General features: G+C 38.3%; 1 protein-coding gene and 1 pseudogene across 3 annotated transcripts; both read left to right on the forward strand.

The window, feature by feature from the left end:
- Positions 1-1,634: 1,634 nt before the first annotated feature.
- On the forward strand, positions 1,635-9,296 carry LOC149046052 (uncharacterized). Of its 2 annotated transcripts, XM_089206394.1 has the most exons (6): positions 1,635-1,785; positions 2,202-2,527; positions 3,810-3,981; positions 5,044-6,049; positions 6,473-6,589; positions 7,633-9,296. In XM_089206394.1, the coding sequence occupies exons 2-6, from the start codon at positions 2,227-2,229 to the stop codon at positions 7,969-7,971; spliced, it is 1,935 nt and encodes a 644-aa protein (XP_089062520.1). In that variant the 5' UTR covers positions 1,635-1,785; positions 2,202-2,226; the 3' UTR covers positions 7,972-9,296. The 2 variants fall into 2 exon arrangements, with proteins under 2 accessions (XP_089062520.1, XP_089062519.1); XM_089206393.1 differs by lacking the exon at positions 1,635-1,785 and having other exon boundaries at positions 2,147-2,527.
- A 583-nt stretch (positions 9,297-9,879) lies between these two features.
- On the forward strand, positions 9,880-17,162 carry LOC149046053 (uncharacterized; annotated as a pseudogene). The gene is made up of 5 exons (XR_016186600.1): positions 9,880-11,328; positions 12,903-13,074; positions 13,294-14,244; positions 14,662-14,778; positions 15,786-17,162. The product of XR_016186600.1 is annotated as an uncharacterized LOC149046053 (transcript).
- Positions 17,163-19,204: the final 2,042 nt, after the last annotated feature.

Below are 19,204 nucleotides of genomic sequence, written 5' to 3' on the forward strand. Positions count from 1 at the left end.
CTATTGCAGTCAACAGCATTATATCAAAATATTTGCAAAAGACATTGTTGTAGGTTTAAGTATGTTTCTTAAAATAAATCTACCTCAATAGTTCATCAGAGACTTCCATGAAAAAATTGGGTCACGCGAAAAATAGGCACGAAAACTCAGAGTCGTCACTACAGTAAAGGGGGTGTGGCTGGATGGGGTCGCATTTTCACGACTAGATGGACTATTATGGGGTTGGATTTTCGATATTTACAAGAATGGGGTCGCACATTTAGGATATTTTGGAGGTGAGAAAATTCTGGCGAGTGGAGATTTAAAATGGGAAGGTTCGTGGTTAAAAGAGTTATCTTATTATTAAAAGTTACTCAGATGGGGGTCTATGATTGGCCAAAGAATAGATTATAAAGAGGTCGGGGTTCTAGGAGGCCAGTGGCCCATACCCGGCAAAAATTTACTTAAGTATCTCCCCTACCTCCCTGGGTTGTCAGTCAGATCAGAAACTGAAACAAGAGATCAAGCTTTTGCAGAGGGATTGGAAGACCTCAATACAATAAGTTGACCTCTCAGATGGATTATACGTTGCCTAGCACGTGACTAAAATCTACCCAGGCGGAGATCCAAAATGACGGTGGCAGTCTTGGCTTAGTTATATCACTCAAAACTCGTTCTCGTTTGTCTCATTTGATAAAGAGGGAATCGTTAATGTTTTCATCAAGAAGTTATTGCCTGATTTTCTAATTTTTACAACGATAGACAGTAAATTTCACTTTTCACCCACATTTACTTTCAACCTTTTCTTTTGAACCAGAAACAAAAATGATATACGTTTAAAACACATGACATCATCTACCCTTGTCAAATGTAATAGCATGATCATTTCAATTTCAATTACTTTGTTTCTTTGCTACATTAGCGAACACTGAACTACTGCTTGTACTCTAGATACGACAATCAACCAAAAAATTCCCTAAACCAGTTAACATTAAACATAATCCAAAATATCATGTGTCAATTCACGAGTTTGCTTATAGAGCACTTTGATTTACAGCAGTTTGCATCCTCAAAGAGATTGAAGATCAGTTCCATAATTTTTTTGACCCCGGAAAAGTTCATTTACTAACCTAAACTTCAAGGTAAAGTTGTAAAACAAACCTTAATTAAAACTTGTCATTTCAACTGTCTACTAAACCTAAAAATATCGCGCTGTCAGTCACGGCGAAAAAACAAAAGATTAAGCCATCGCGAATGAACAAAAATACTTCAAATCAAAGTGCTCTGTGAGCAAATTCGTGAATTGACACATGATTTTTTGGACTATGTTTAATGTTATCTGGTTTAGGGAATTTTGTGGCTGATTGTCATATCTAGAGTACGAGCAGTAGTTCAGTGTTCGCTAATGTAGCAAAGAAACAAAGTAACGTTGGGATAAGAAGGCATTACAATTGAAATGATCATGCTAGTACATTTGACAAGGTGGATGATGTCATGTGTTTTAAACGTCTATCATTTTTGTTTCTGGTTCAAAAGAAAAGGTTGGAAGTAAATGTGGGTGAAAAGTGAAATTTACTGTTTTTTTAATTGTTCTTTAAAAATTCAAATTGAAAATCGGTAGCTAAAATTGTTTGTTTAGGTGTTATTTGATTTTCGTGTTAACTTGTTATTTCGTCAGTCGCCAGCACTTTTGTTGCTTCACACAGGAAAAACACACGCGACGAAACGTAATGATCAATTTTGTCCTCAATCTCACGCCATAACAGAAAAAGCTTTTGAACATCTGTAAACTCCGAGCGCTTCGCAGTAAGTGATATTTTCAATGAATCTTCGGATTGTTTTCAAGTTCAAGGACTGTAAATTACAATTTTATGAAAAACGAAGGTTGTTCTGTTATTTCAATGTGAATCCTTGCATGCCTGCCAGTCGCTGGCGTCGCTTGCTGAAACTAAAACGAAAAAAAAAAACTCTTTTAAGATTATCATTGGCTTCTTTTTCACCCCACCACTATTCTTAGCAACAAAGGTCGCCATTTCGTCTGTTTATTGCTCGCCAAAAACTATCAAATGCACTCAAAAGCCTAAAATCTAAAAAAAGTTTACAGGAATCGACCAATCGAGCGAGCGAGCGAATGGCATTCCCCACATCGTATCTATAACTCGCTCTTGCGCATGCGCGCAATTCACGAGTTAAAAAGGTCACTCATTACACTGAACCTTCAGAAAGGACGGAGCTTCATCCTCAATCATGGATGGTTTTCCAGAGAAAAAGGAACACCACAAGGAAAAGGGAACTCAAGTGAACGATTATGTTGAAGATGATTCTGAAGGAGGGAAGCCTGCTTCAAGAAAACGAACCATTTTGCGGACCATCACCATCTTTGCCGTTATATCACTCGTGGTTTGTGGAGCCATACTCACAGCAACGTTGTCGACTCGGAAAGAGCAAGTTACTGAGCGCCTAGTGAAACTCAACTTGGAACCAGGTGAAACTCTGTTGTATCAAGTTGAGCAAGTCCTTGAAGTACGAAGTGGAGAGCTTCAGAAAGGTATTTGATCTCGCTACTGATTAAACATTAGTTGCATTCCTACGTTTTTCCGCTTCATCGCTAAGTGAAAGAGACGATTTACTGCTTTAAAATTACCTTTTTGATCTTGAAGGTCATTTTTTGGAGTAAAAATTATCTATTTGAGATGATATTAAGCCAGAAAGCATTTTAAAAAATGACTATGAAAGCGATCTTGGCGTTAACGAACACTAGTTAAACAGTAGTGAAAATAGGGCCTGAAAAGAATAGATGATTTTCATATAATCAGAGTCAGAGAATGCATTTTGTTCCGCAGTTCCAGACAGATTTGACAATTTACAAGATAGGATCAGTGGAAAGTTTTTAGTTAAGAAACATTACAGGTAGGCGATTGAAATGGGGATCATTGAAAAAATGTCAAAGCTGCACGAAAATGAAAAAACCGAGTCGTAAATAAATAAAATCTTAGGGAAAGAATGGAATTGGCCATTGCATACGCAAAACATACCAGGCCGTGCAAAAACAGAACGCGATCGCCCGGTCAGGTGTCCCGTTACAATCTCTTTATTTTGCATGGTTTGTTTCATCTTTTAAGAGGCGAATTTGTTATTGCGCGGTTAATCACAACATCAGAATTTGCCTGATATATTCTCAGTGATTAGCATATGAATGGTTCAGTGAATTATGTCAGTGTTTAGGCGCCTACATCATCCAAATGTTTGGCCTTATGATTTTTTAAAATTCAATTAATCGTTAGAACGTTACACCCAGTATATCTTTAACAATTAGCCTGGATCTGAATCCATAGCGACATTTTGCTGCTCATCTTCAAATTGTAGGGGGATTATGGTCGTGTGACGTTAACTTTTACCTGAACCCTTCCCCCCCCGAGAGGCTCTCAAATATTCTTATGATTCCCTCCCCCGTTGGTAGTCAATTTTCAATCCCCTCCCCCCCATTTTTATTCCGTTGACGACTTATCCCCGCTTATTTTAATGGTCACTGAACCCTTCGATATATTTCAAAAAAGTGTTGGCAAAGACACTCACTATCAAAATGTTAACACTGACGGTTTTGAATCCGCCTTTTTTCATACTGTTTTCTACCATGCAAGATCGAAGTCCTTCAAAGTATAATAACATTTGGTGTTATGATATTGAAGTTGTATATTCACTAGACTTGATTATTATTTCATTTCCTTCTGTATGCCAAGCAAGCAGTAAACCATCGTCGAATTAAACTTAACGAAGATTGTTTCCTGGCCAATTTTTTTTCATGATAGCAGATTTTATCATTTTTTCAGGAACACTGAATACCATAGCTGCACTTCAAGTAATAAACAAGACTTCAGAAGAGTATTGGTTCATTTTTAAGATCATCAGCATTAATGCTGAAGGAGAAAACTTGGAAAAAATCAGTAACGTGACCCGAGGAAGATCGTTATATTTTCTGGTTAGGGTCGAGCGAACTTCAAGGTAAGTAAAACCATAGTCCTGAAACTTGACATTGACTTGGCAGAATTTATCTTGTCCGTCACGTCGGGATTACCATAGAGTAATTAGGCATAATAAGTCCGCCTGATAGTGTTTTTTTCATAAATGTTATAGTCGACTTTCACTTTTGTTTAACTTCGTTTCTCTTTGTCATATGCAACTGTTATTACGCTAAAACGCTTGACTTGCTCGGGGCAAGTAAGCTAGGTGACCCTGGAGAGCATGAAATAAAAAGAAGACAATCATATTGAGAGCAACGTGATTTGTCATCAGATGAAGAAGTTATATTCAGAAAAACATTCACCATTATTGTTTTAGAGAGGAATTGACTTCACATTCTGACGGACGGCGGGTCGTGTTGCAATGTTAAATGCTTTGTCTAAATAATCATTTTTTTTCTGATTCCCTAATTTTTAAGCCTTTTCTACATCGTAAACCACATCCCCTTAGATTCGGATATTAGTAATTAATTTTCAGGCAGAGATCTCGGGTAAGTTTCAGCTCAATTAGAGAACAGTAGACGAAATTTCTCAAGAACTCCTTCCAATGCTGCAATCTTTGTTTCTAATTTCCATCAGCAGTTGGCTTTTGAGTCCTCTGGAGCTAGCAGGATAAGTAGCTATACTCTTATATAACATGAAGTTCCCAATTCCCCATCCCTCCCTTTACTTTTTTTGCTGGCCATATTTATATTCCATAATTTTAACTCGCACAGGACGAAATTGCAAGAATCCGTAAACGGAAACGTGGCAGAAACATGTTAAACCGTTCCGGAAACACGACGGATAACCTGTGTTTCCGTTACCGGTTTTGTGACGTTTCCTCGCGTTTCCGTTGCTGCGTATACAACGGAACCGGACCACTTTTACGTAAACATAACGGAAACATGGAGTTGCATGTTTCCGCCACGTTTCAGAAATTCGGAAACATGTGATTTCGTCCTGTGTCGTCTGAAAATTGATTAGATCCCTGAAATGTCACTTGTTGTATCATGCCAGTTGCTTATTGGGATGTTTTCCTTAGGTCTGACTGTTTTTTCAACAGGTCTGAGGTAAAGAAAACGTCAAAATCCACCAAAGAAGATGAGTCCCTTGAATTATACGGAAACCCAGAGTCCGACGAGGGGTTAACACGCTATGCCCGAGCCATACTTACCCAGCTTCTCCCAACCGTTGAGCGCAACCTTTACGAATTTGTAGACGGACAGAAACCAGACCCAAATTCCGAGCCAAAGCCTGAAAAATCTTCCATGTTTCCCGGAATTGTGAAGATGCACAGAGCAGCAAACACATCGCAAAATGACAAACTTTTTATTAAAAACAAATTCAATCGGTCGGATGTCACTAATATGACATCTGACATCGACTTGGACTTGTCATATGCTGATTCATCTGTTCTTAATAAGAGCAATGGCGTGTTAACTAAAGGTGAGGTCCATTTAACTGAACAATTAAATTTCGGAGAGCCAGTTCAGTTTAAGAAAGGATCCACAGCCAACATGCTGAACGTTTCTTTTACGAGCAAGGTTACTCTTCTTGATGATGAGAAGTATCGGAAAAGCTATCTTGAAGACGAGGAACTAGCAGAGGTTGATGTTCGTGACTTCGTCAAACTCATTGCACCAAAATCTGACCAAAAATTCAGAGTGAAAACCTCTGAGAGAGAGGCTCTGAACGAGACTTCGGTTGATTCAAACGAAATGAACAGCACGTACGCTGACGAAGATGAGCGAGAGACAAACTACACAACAGCAGCGCACGACTCAAGACACCAGCGAAGTCGCAGACAAAACTTTGTTCAAAAATTCCTTAATGCTCCTCGAAAGATTCCGTTCACACTCTTTGAGAAAAAAATTATAGGCATAGATATGAAAGTGAAAACCACTGTTCGAATTGAATCAATTAAAAAGCTAGTCAACCTGAAGCTTGAAAAGACCGAGGTGTATTTAACTCTGCAGTTTGGAGCCAGTGTAACAGTGCCACTTCTCCGAAAACCCATTGACACCACCAAGAAAGAAACAAAGAAGATAAATGGACTAAACGTCGAAGTTGTAAGTGCTTGAATTTAAAATGTCAATTTTAGATCGTGCCTCTGTTTCGGCAGGTTTTTTCGGGGAGCAAACTCACGGTTTGCGAAAAACAAGGTTGATAAAACCACTGGCATGGAAGAAAGTAAATTGCACCATTGGCTCGTGTGCCTTCATTTACGTGTATTAGATTTTGAGTTTTACTTATTTCAATATAATGCTGTAATGACTGCTTTTAAACAGTTCTACGATAACAGGATGATATTGAAACCTTTAGCCTCACATAATTTGGCGGTAAAAATTGCTTGTTAGGGAGGCAGACGACGACCGCGACCGAATTATAAACTTAGGCTTTCTGCGCAGGAGGCCCAAGTAATGACCGCACTGTTTGAAAAAGTTTACGTACATGTAATGCAATTTACTCTTGTTTTTTTCACTTTTCTACAGACCTACAGTATTCCGATATTTTGGGTCGTCAGTCTTGATGTGGATTTTATTATTAAGACACCTTTTAGTATCTCAGTGGACCCAGGCTCACTCTCACCATCCCGGTTAAGCGTAACGGTGAGTAGATATAACTGAATTGATGGTTAACATGTAATGTAAACAATGATTAACATATCTGGGTGTATTGTGTATTGTAATAAGGAATTTTTCTGTGACTCTAATATGCAACGATGTTGTTGTTTTAGCATTAACTTTGTCGTAAGAGTATTTACATATATTTCCCGTTCAAACTGGAACGCCATGATGTATGACGCAGAGTCAAATAGGCAATGGTTCTTTTAACCTCATTTGGCAAGAAAAAAAATATGTGGAATGGTAAAAGAGTCTAGTTCTTGTTGTAAGGATTAGCTTCCGAGGATAAGTTACGGCTTTTGGTCACCATTATGGAGAAGTACATCCTGATTTTCGTGCATGTTTGGGCTGAGAGCAGAAGTGTTGATATTCTTAACTTCTCCACATCTTATTTCAATAAATACATCTTAGGCGAAGGTTTCAAAATAATACGTGCGGATATTTTGCGAATTGTACGGCGAATTTCCAAGTGCCATTGGGGTGAAGAGTAATACGAGTGATGAGCAAAATATCCGTTCATATCATATGCTAACCCAAAGAACAAGGAATTCGTTATTCCATTGTTATTTCATTGTCTAGTATTTTGGGTTTTGATTTCTTAAATGCATCAGCACTATATCGATTCAATAAGGCGTATAAGAAAGACGGAAACAACACAAACGAAAGCGCTCTTCATGACCAATAAAAAAATCTACGCACTTTAAAGATCAATTCTCAAAAGGTCAAGCCTCAAAAAAAAGAAAAAACCCAAAAAAATCTGAGTGTGAATCGTTCATTGCGGCCATGTTTTTTGGTTCGCTTTCCATCCTATTTTTTGACATGTTCTACAGTATAATAATGTGGCATAATTTTCGGGTTCCGTTGTCCTTATAACGGGTAAAATGGCTCACTTGATGAATAATAAACCGCTCTCTCTGTCAGCAATAGCTTCGATGATGTAAGAGACGGGTAAAGACTGATGGATTTCATGAAATCATACAAATATGTAAATGAATTAATAAAATATAAGCTCTTACATGTCATTTCAGGTAACACCCTATGCATCAGTAACAGCCACTTTGCAAGGATCTGTATCCGTATGGCTTATAAGGGCTGGGGTGTACGGCGACGGACACTTGATAAGAGGAGGTCTTCCAATCAGCGTGTCGTATGATGAAAATCGCCCTTCCTACAGGGATGTCTGCGTGGATGTTTCAGCTGACTTACGGATCCTTGAACTGGAAGCCGGTGTCTTCTACCAATGGAAGTCATGTTGGTGGGACTGGTGGAGGCTTAGATGCAAGTGGGGTACTCGACGCACCTTGCACAGTTTTGGCCGATGGTCTGCCTTCAGTTTGAGGCAAAATATGATTAATGAATGTTTCTGATAACACTTTCCGAGGCGGTCCGATTGTTGTTAACTGTTTAGTTTTTAAAGAACTTTTTAACTGAGTGTCGAAAATAATCCGAGAATGCATTGGTTTTGCCTTACTGTGCTCTATGATTCGTCTAAAAAACTCCGCCACTCTCTCACTGGCGATCTGATGCATAACTTACACCTATCACGATCCGCGGTCACCCACGTTTTCCCGCGCTGTGGGCGAGTTGTTTGTTTTTACTTTGATTTCATTGGCTCTTCAGGGTATTTTTATTTCTTGTCATTGGCTTTTGTAATTATTACGTAATTTTGGTTTTACGACACTCAGTCGAAAAGTACTTAGTAAGATTTAGTATTTCCCGGTGTGTTTTTAGAGGTGTCGTTTATTTTTCGGATTTGATTTAACTTAAAGTCGAAGCACCTTAGATTAGAGAGAGCATGTGTGGATTCTATTTATGGTTTCCAGTCCAACATTGTGGTTGTATGATCATTATTTCCTAGATCATTTCTACGCGAGTTCGACTTTTTTTTTTTCACCCATCTGCATTAACAGTGTCAGCGATCGGCAAATCCAAACATATCAGCAATTAAGGTATCAAGGTCGTCAATGATTGTACAAAGCTCTGGTACCATTCTGTTATCAAAGGGCAGGAACGGAGAAGATGAAGCTTATGACGTCACAAGTCACTTGCATCAACCAATGCTTGTCGACCGGTGATTGATGGCTCTTCATCAGATAAGTTAGATTAATCCTTTACACCATAACATCAGTATGCATATTCTCCATACTCTTCTCTATAGATTCACTAAGGTGCTGACAAGGAGAATATTTTTTTACATTTAAGAGATTCTTTAGTTGGTGATCATTTCCTTTATCCTTTTGACCTTAATGAGTGATCCAGGAGTGATGTTGAAAGAAGAAACTAGCCGCTGGTCACTCTTAGACTTTAAAGAGTTAAAGAAGATCCCATGTAGTTTCGTAACTATTCGTCTCAGCATTGAGATAATTTATGTACCCAGTACTTTTCCAAATTGATTAAAAAGCTAAGCAAGTTAGATAAATCATTTAATTTGGGCAAAAAAGAAAAAAATCTTACTGTTTTGACAGCTTAAAATCTTTCCTCGTTATTTTGTGCGCTATGACGGAGTCGGAAACCGACACGATGAACGACAAAACGAATTGCCCGTCTAAAAAATGTAATGCTCCTTCTCGTTTTGTTAGGATAGCTGTAAAAGTTCTAATCATACCATGGATAACTAGTCTGTATAGTAATGGACCGTCTATATAACCAGAGTGTTTCGTGTGCAAGAACAATAAACTACTGTTAAACGCAAGCCTTGCATTGATAACTTAACGTTGCTCGATGTTGTAGCAAAAAATTAATGTCACAGTGGGAACCTTACACATTGTGTAATTTGCTCGAGATCTTCTTGATCATCTCCATCATGGCACAATTAGGGGTGGCGGGGAGCGGGTTAAATTGAGTGCCTAAAGATTTTCGTTTTGGATAAATTTGTCGTAAATAATATGGCCTAAATTACAAAAAACATTCAAAACTTGGATAACTACCTCCCTCTTGCTTGACAAGGCTGAACTCGATTTAATTCTGCAGCTGGGATCCAGTTCAACAGTGAAACTTCTCCGACACTCCATTGACACCACTAAGAAAGCAACAAAGAAGAAAAAAGGATTGGGCATTATAGTTGTAAGTGCTTAGAAAAAGAATGCTGAGGTTGAATCGGTCCTCCATTTCGACGAAATTTTTTTAATAGGGGAGCTAATCTGCGGTTTGTGGAAAAACAGGGTTAATATTAAAGTAAATATTGTGGGAGGTAAATGATAACTGCAAGATGACCCTGACAGACTCATGCCCAGTGCATGAAAAAGAAAATTGCCAACGATGACGGCATACATGCATCCATCTTCTGATAGGTCAAAGGTTGAATCCTGTTAAAATCAATTTAAATCCATATTTGAATTCAACATTTACTTAACCTTGTAATTTATAGGGAGAGGGGTGGGGATGGGTTAGTCAATATTTGTATATATTTCGCCTTTCTGCACCCCTCCTGCTGCCGCTGCCTCTATCTCCAAATCAAACAGGGCCGGTTGAATAAACGATTGCGAGATTCGTAACGTTAACTCTCCCTAATAAAACGCCTGCACTATGCAGGCTACGTGACTTCAGGCATTTTGGCAGAATGTGGGAACATTTTGTGAGTTCTTCCAACAATCCGCACGCGTCCTCAGCTACTTTCAGTAGGTTATAGGTGACAGTAAACTCCACACTTTGCTGAAGCCAAAAGAAAATCTTGAACACCTAGTCACGTTGACTGAATCTGGCATCAAGACTAAATTTCAGTTGCAACTCTATGATCAAGTATATTTGCTTTGAATCCGTGCTCGCTGATCTACATGCCGCCAATTTACCGCCACAAAGTTGCCATGTGGGACTTCCTATATCTGTATCCATATCTGCTCTCGTTTGACAAAGAACTAGTTTGGTTCTGTTTAATAAGGTTCTCTTCGGGCAAGCAGCAGCAATGAAAGGAACGATTACTGTTTTAAAAAGGTTTCCCTACAAACTAAGCATAGTGCAGTGATAAGAAATCGTATATTAGACAAAAACAGGAGCCCATAAGTGATGAGCTCCTGACAACAATGGTCAAATAATAAACAGAAAGATTAACAGCATCGTCAAAAACACAAAATGACGGTTGGCAACTGATTTAGCGGTAAATCAACATCATCCCATGAACTTTTTTATAGCGGTTTGCATCATGATAAATCACAGTTGTATCGAAAGAAAAGAGATTGAAGATCAGTTCCATGATTTTTTTGACCCCGAAAAGTTCGTTTACTAACCTAAACTTCAATGCAAAGTTAAAAAAACAAACCTTAATTAAAACTTGTCATTTCAACTGTCTACTAAACCCTAAAAATATCGCGCTGTCAGTCACGGCGAAAAAACAAAAGATTAAGCCATCGCGAATGAACAGAAATACTTCAGAAAGGGTCACTCATTACACTGAACCTTCAGAAAGGACGGAGCTTCATCCTCGATCATGGATGGTTTTCCAGAGAAAAAGGAACACCACAAGGAAAAAGGAACTTAAGTGAACGATTATGTTGAAGATGATTCTGAAGGAGGGAAGCCTGCTTCAAGAAAACGAACCATTTTGCGGACCATCGCCATCTTGGCGGTTATATCACTTGTGGTTTGGGGAGCCATACTCACAGCAACGTTGTCGACTCGGAAAGAGCAAGTTACTGAGCGCCTAGTGGAAGTCAACTTGGAACCAGGTGAAACTCTATTATATCAAGTTGAGCAAGTTCTTGAAGTACGGAGTGGAGAGCTTCAGAAAGGTATTTGATCTCGCTACTGATTAAACATTAGTTGCATTCTTACGTTTCCCCGCTTCATTGCTAAGTGAAAGAGACGATTTACTGCTTTAAAATTACCTTTTTGGTCTTGAAGGTCATTTTTTGGATTAAAATTATCTGTTTGAGATGACATTAAGCCAGAAAGCATTTTAAAAAATGACTATGAAAGCGATCTTGGCGTTAACGAACGCTAGTTAAACAGTAGTGAAAATAGGGCCTGAAAAGAATTGATGATTTTCATATAATCAGAGTCAGAGCTTCAGAAAGGTATTTGCTCTCGCTACTAATTAAACATTAGTTGCATTCATATGTTGCCACGCTTCATCGCTAAGTGAGCGAGACGATTTACTGCTTTAAAATTACCTTTTTGGTGTTGAAGGCCACTTTTTCGAGTAAAAATGATCTATTTAAGATTAAATTAAGCCAGAGTGCATTTAAAAAAAAAATGATTATGAAAGCGATCTTGGCAGTAATAAACACTAAATAAACAGCAGTCAAAATAGGGCCTGAAAAGAATAGATGATTTTCATATATTCAGAGTTATAGAATGCATTTCGTTCCGCGGTTCCAGGCAAATTTTACAATTTACAAGATAGGATCAGTGGAAAGTTTTCAGTTAAGAAACATTACAGGTAGGCGATTGAAATGGGGATCATTGAAAAAATGTCAAAGCTGCACGAAAATGAAAAAACCGAGTCGTAAATAAATCAAATCTTAGGGAAAGAATGGAATTGAACATTGCATATGCAAAACATACCAGGCCGTGCAAAAACAGAACGCGATCGCCCGCTCAGGTGTCCCGTTACAATCTCTTTGTTTTACATGGTTTGTTTCATCTTTTAAGAGGCGAATTTGTTATTGCGCGGTTAATCTCGACATTAGAATTTGCCTGATATATTCTCAGTGACTAGCATCTGAATGGTTCAGTGAATTATATCAGTGTTTAGGCGCTTACATTATCCAAATGTTTGGCCTTATGATTTTTTAAAATTCAATTAATCGTTAGAACGTTACACCCAGTATATCTTTAACAATTAGCTTGGATCTGAATCCATAGCGGCATTTTGCTGCTCATCTTCAAATTGTAGGGGGGATTTTGGTCGTGTGACGTTAACTTTTACCTGAACCCTTTCCCCCCCTCCCCCGAGAGGCTCTCAAATATTCTTATGATTCCCTCTCCCGTTGGCAGTCAATTTTAAACCCCCCCCCCCCCATTTCTATTCCGTTGACAACTTATCCCCGCTTATTTTAATAGTCACTGAACCCTTCGATATATTTCAAAAAAGTGTTGGCAAAAACACTCGCTATCAAAATGTTAACATTGATGGTTTTGAATCCGCCTATTTTCATACGGTTTTCTACCATGCAAGATCGAAGTCCTTGAAAGAATAATAATATTTGGTGTTATGATATTGAAGTTGTATATTCACTAAACTTGATTATCTTATGTCCTTTTATACGCTATGCAAGCAGTGAACCATCGTCGAATTAAACTTAACGAAGATTGTTTCCTGGCCAATTTTTTTTTCATGATAGCAGATTTTATCATCTTTTAGGAACACTAAATACCATCGTTACACTTCAAGTAATAAACAAGACTTCAGAAGAGTATTGGTTCGTTTTTAAGATCATCAGTATTGATGCTGAAGGAGAAAACTTGGAAAAAATCGGTAACGTGACCCGAGGAAGATCGTTATATTTTCTGGTTAAGGTTGAGCGCACTTCAAGGTAAGTAAAACCATAGTCCTTGACATTGACTTGGCAGAATTCATCTTGACATGAACTTTCCAATTCCCCATCCCTTCCTTTCACTTTTTCGCTGGCCATATTTATATTCCATAATTTTAACTCGTCTGAAAATTGATTAGATCCCCGAAATGTCACTTCTTTTGTCATGCCAGTTGCTTATTGGGATATTTTCCCTGGATCTGACTGTTTTTTCAATAGGTGTGAAGTTAAGAAAACTTCAAAATCCACCAAAGCAGATGAGTCCTTTGAATTATACGGAAACCAAGAGTCCGACGCAGACTTACTTTACGAACGTGTAGACGGACAGAAACCAGACCCAAATTCCGAGCCAAAGCCTGAAAAATGTTCCATGCTTCCCGGTATTGTGAAGATGCACAGAGAAGCAAACACATCGGAACATGACGCACTTTTTATTAAAAACAAATTCAATCGGTCGGATGTCACCAATATGACATCTGAAATTGACTTGGACATGTCATATGGTGATTCGTCAGTTCTTAATAAGAGCAACGGCGTGGTAACAAAAGGTGAGGTCCACTTAACTGAACAACTAAATTTCGGAGAGCCAGTTCAGTTTAAGAAAGGATCCACAGCCAACATGATGAACATTTCTTTCACGAGTAAGGTTACTCTTCTTGATGATGAGAAGTACCGGAAAAGCTATCTTGAAGACGAGGAACTAGCAGATGTTGATGTTCGTGACTTCGTCAAACTCATTGCACCAAAATCTGACCAAAAATTCAGAGTGAAAACCTCTGAGAGAGAGGCTCTGAACGAGACTTCGGTTGATTCAAACGAAATGAACAGCACGTACGCTGACGAAGATGAGCGAGAGACAAACTACACAACAGCAGCGCACGACTCAAGACACCAGCGAAGTCGCAGACAAAACTTTGTTAAAAAATTCCTTAATGTTCCTCGACAGATAACGTTTAAACTCTTTGAGAAAAAATTATAGGCATAGATATGAAAGTGAAAACCACTGTTAGAATTGAATCAATTAAAAAGTTAGTCAACCTTACGCTTGACAAGACCGAGTTGTATTTAACTCTGCAGTTGGGAGGCAGGGTAACAGCGCCACTTCTCCGAGAATCTATTAACGCCACCAAGAAAGAAACAAAGAAGATAAATGGAAAGAACATCGAAGTTGTAAGTGCTTGAATAAAAAATTTTGAGGTTAGATCGGGCCTCAATTCGGCAATTTTTTTTGGGGAGCTGACTCACGGTTTGCGAAAAACAAGGTCGATAAAAGCACTAGCATGGAAGGAAGTAAATTGCACCAGTGGCTCGTGTACCTTCATTTACGTGTATTAGATTTTGAGTTTTACTTATTTCAATATAATGCTTTAATGAATGCCTTTAAACAATTTTACGATAACAGGACAAAATGGAAAACTTTTGCCTCATAATTTAGCGGTAAAAAATTGCCTTGTAGGGAGGTAGATGACGATCGCGACCGAATTATAAACTTAGGCTTTTTGCGCAGGAAGCCCAAGTAATGACCTCACTTTTTGAAAAAGTTTATGTGCATGTAATGCTATTTACTGTTTTTTTCCTGTTCTAAAGAGCTACAGTATTCCGATCTTGTGGGTCGTCAGTCTCGAGGTGGATTTTCTTCTTAAGACACCTTTTAGTATCTCAGTGGACCCAGGCTCACTTTCAACATCCCGGTTAAGCGTAACGGTGAGTAGATATATCTCAATCGATGGTTAAAATGTGATGTAAACAATAATTGACATATCTAAGCGCATTGTTTTAGCCTTAATTTTGTCGTAAGAGTATTTACATGTATTTGCCGTTCAAACTGGAACACCATGATACAGGACACACGGTCAAATAGGCAGTGGTTCTTTTGACCGCAAAAAAAAAAATGTGGAATGGTAAGAGTCTAGTTCTTGTTTTAAGGATTAGCTTCCGAGGATAAGTTACGGCTTTTGGTCACCATTATGGAGAAGCACATCCTGATCCTCGCGTATGTTTTAGCTGAGAGCTAAGGTGTTGATATTCTTGACTTCTCCATACCTTATTTCAATAAATGCATCTAGGCGAAGGTTTTAAAATATGATACGTGCGGATATTTTGCGAATTGTACGGAGAATTTCCGAGCGCGCTAGAGTGAGGAAAATGTCCGAGCGATGGGCCAAATAACCATTCATATTATATGCTAAGCCGTAATAAATAGGATTCATTATTCTATTATTATTTCATTTTGTAATATTTTGGGTTGTGATTTCTGAAATGCATCCTTCGACCGGAGCACTGTATCGATTGAATTAGGCGTGCGCGAGAGATGAAAACAACACAGACGTAAAGCCCTCTTCATGACCAGTAAAAAAATCTACGCGCTTTTAAGATCAATGCTCAAAATGCCAAGGCTAAAAAAAAAAAAAAAAAGGAAAATCAGAGGGTGGATCGTTCATTGCGGCCATGTTTTCTGCTCAGTTTTCCTTTCTATTTTTTGACATGTGCTACAGTGTACATGTAGTAATGTAGTATCATTATCTCGTTGTGTTGTCTCAACAAGGTAGAATAGCTCAGTAGATGAACAGTAAACCGCTCTCTCTGTCAGCAATAACTTCGATGGTGTAAGAGACGAGTAAAGAATAAAAGAATTCATGAAATCATACAAAAACAGATAAATTAATGAATTAAAAAATAAAGTTCCACAAGTTTATAAATTGTTATTTCAGGTAACACCTTATGCATCAGTAACAGCCACTTTGCAAGGATCTGTATCCGTATGGCTTATAAGGGCTGGTGTTTACGGTGACGGACACTTAATAAGCGGAAGTCTTCCAATCAGCGTGTCGTATGATGAAAATCGCCCTTCCTACAGGGATATCTGTGTGGATGTTTCAGCTGACTTAAGGCTTCTTGAACTGGATGCCGGCGTCTTCTACCAATGGAAGTCATGTTGGTGGGACTGGTGGATTAAATGTGATTGGGGTGCTCGACGCACCTTGTACACTTTTGGCCGATGGTCCGCCTACAGTTTGAGGCGAAATATGATTAATGAATGTTTCTGATAAAAATTTTCAAGACGGTCCGAGTGCCGTGAACTGCTTAGTTTTTCAAGAACTTTTAAATTGAGTGTCGAAAATAATCCGATAATGTATTGGTTTTGCCTTAATTTGCTCTATGATTGGTCTAAAAAACTCCGCTACTCACTCACTGGCAATCAGATGCATAACTTACACCTATCACGACTCAGTCACCCGCGCTTTCCCGCGCTTTTGGCGGGTTGCTTATTTTTACTTTGAGTTTCATTGGCTCTTCAGGGTGTTTTCATTTCTTCTGATTGGCTTTTCTTATATTGAGTTGTTTTTGGTTTTACGACACTCGGTCGAAAAGTGCTCTATTAAGAGTTAGTATTTCCCGGAGTTTTTTTCGAGATGTCGCCTTTTTTTCGGATTTGATTAAACTTAAAGTCGCAGTACCTTAGATTAGAGAGGGCATGTGTGGATTCTACTCATGCAGGAGCCCATGGGCTCCTGACTTATGGTTTCCAGTCCAAGATTGTAGATGTAAGATCTTTATTTCCTAGATCATTTCAGTAACAGTGTCATCGATCCGCAAATCCAAACATATCAACAATTAAGGTATCTAGGTCTTCAATGATTGTCCAAGTTCTGGTACCACTCTGTTGCCAAGCAGCAGAAATGAAAAAATTGAAGCTTATGACGTTGCAAGTCACTTGCATCAACCAATGCATGTCGACCGGTGATTGATGGCTCTTCATCAGATACTCAGTACTTCTCCTAATGAATTAAAAAGTTAAGCAAATTAGATAAATCATTTAACTTGGGCAAAAAAAGAAAAAATCTTACTGTTTTAACAGCTTAAAATCTTTCATCGCCATTTTGTGCGTTATGACGAAGTCGGAAACCGACACGATGAACCACAAAACCAAATTGCTGTCTAAAAAATGTAATGCTCCCTCTCGTTTGGTTAGGATAGCTGTGAAAGTTCCAATTATATCATGGATAACTAGAGTGTATAGTTATGGACTGTCTATATAACCAGAGTGTTTCGTGTGCAAGAACAATAAACTACTGTTAACACGCAAACCTTGCATTAATAACTTCACGTTTTTCGATGTTGTAACTAAAAATTAATGTCACAGTGGGAAACTTACACAGTGTGCATTTTGTTCGAGATCTTCTTGGTGGTCTCCATCGTGGTACACTTAGGGATGGGGGAGCGGGTTGAATTCAATGCGTAATGGTTTCCGTTGTGAATAAATTTGCCAAAATAATATGGCCTAAGTTACAAAAAAACTTTCAAACCTTGGATAACTACCTCCCTCTTGTAAACTGGAAGGTTTAACAACAAATGGCCCTTGTGCGATTTCTCTTTACGTTCCCGAATCAAATTATATGCTCTTTTCCAATCTTGAAGGAAAACATGGACTCCTGATTGCATGCATTTGGCTCATCAAAATGTTTTTCATCGGCTAAACTAAATTGAATTGAAATTGTAGATCAAATGAACCCCAAATGAAACGATAAAGTTGATCTTGAAAAGCTTGATTCATTTCCGAGCAATAAGAATAGCAATCAATTCCATTTCCTGTTATTTTTCTTTCTTGGCGGACGGCGGCGCTTCCAGGTTTTCAGCTTTCATCCCGGTATGTTCTTACGATATATCTGTGCGAAAGAAAAAAATTATTTTCAGTGATATTAGTAGTTCATATTGAATCATCTAAATAAAAAACGGCCATTGGCAAGAAGAAGGACGAAATCGTAGCGCATTTCCGGTGCGAATCCGTGTAAATGGCAAGTGACTTTGAATAAAAGCTTATCGAAAAATGCAAGAAGTTATAAAATCCATACTGCTTCGCAATTGACGTACCTGACCAGTGGAAGCCTATTCTCCTTTTCTCCGAGGTATTCCTCACTGCAATCAAACGCCAAGCTTCAAGGCAGATTACGAAAGTGGCAAATTGAAACCTATTCAATTTTTTTTAAAGAAACATTACAGGCAGGCTATTAAAATGGAAATCATTTAACAAATGTCAAAGCCGCACGAAAATGAACCAAACAGAGTCGTAGGTACATCAAATCCTTGGGAAGAGTAGAGTTCGACGCTGCCCATGCAAATATCTACGGTGCCATAGATACGGCGTCCCGTAGAGGACACGCTATTCACTTTTTAAATTCAATTTTATCGCGCGATAAATGAAAAATTATCGCGCATCTAAATTAAAGTCTATATTTTTAAAAAGATTTTATAATAGCACATTTAATCATTTTCCAGGGACATAAAGTACAATAATTGCCCTTCAAGTAATAAAAAAGACATCAGAAGGGTGTTGGTTCGTTTTTAAGATCATCAGCATTAATGCTGAAGGAGAAAACTAGGAGAAACTCGGCAACGTGACCCGAGGAAGACTGTTATATTTTCTGGTTAAGGTTGAGCGCACTTTAAGGTAATTAATAACATATAGTCCTGAAAACCTGACTTTGACATAGCAGAATGTCTCTTCCACGTTAGGTCGAGATTGCCAGAGAGTAACTTGGCGTGATAAGTCCGCCTGATAGCGTTTTGTCCATTTGGTTTCTCTTTGTCAAATGTAACTCTTATTACCCTAAATCACTTGACTTGCTCGAGGAAGGTAAGCTTGGTGACCCTGGAGAGCATAAAATAAAAAGAAGACAATTATACAGAGAGCAACGTGATTTGTCATCAGATGAAAAAGTTATATTCAGAGAGGAATCAACTTCATATTCTGACCGACGATGGGTCGTATTGCAATATCAAACGCTCTCTCTAAAATAATCATTCTTTTTCTGATCCCCTTTTTTTAAAGCCCTTTATACATCGTAACCAACATCTCTTTAGATTCGGATATCAGTAATTATTTTTCACGCAGTGATCTCAGGTAAATTTAAGCTCAGTTAGAGAATAGTGGACGAAATTTTCTCGAAAAATTCTTCTAATGCTGCAATCTTTGTTTCTAATTTCTATCAACAGTTGGCTTTTGAGTCCTCTAGAGTTAGCAGGATAAGTAGCTATACTCTTATATAACATGAAGTTACCCATTCCCCATCCTCTCATTTTATTTTGTTTGTTATCCGTGTTTATATTCCATAAATTTAACTCGTCTGAA

Source organism: Pocillopora damicornis, chromosome 5 (assembly GCF_964200805.1).
Source record: "Pocillopora damicornis chromosome 5, jaPocDami1.2, whole genome shotgun sequence".
Taxonomy (NCBI): Eukaryota; Metazoa; Cnidaria; class Anthozoa; order Scleractinia; family Pocilloporidae; genus Pocillopora; species Pocillopora damicornis.

Bases quoted from the DNA above. Each gene is read 5' to 3' on its own strand.
- LOC149046052 (XM_089206394.1), top strand. From the start codon at position 2,227: ATGGATGGTTTTCCAGAGAAAAAGGAACACCACAAGGAAAAGGGAACT. The intron at 2,528-3,809 runs GTATTTGATCTC...TCATTTTTTCAG, and splicing joins AAGTGGAGAGCTTCAGAAAG to GAACACTGAATACCATAGCT. The intron at 6,590-7,632 runs GTGAGTAGATAT...ATGTCATTTCAG, and splicing joins CATCCCGGTTAAGCGTAACG to GTAACACCCTATGCATCAGT.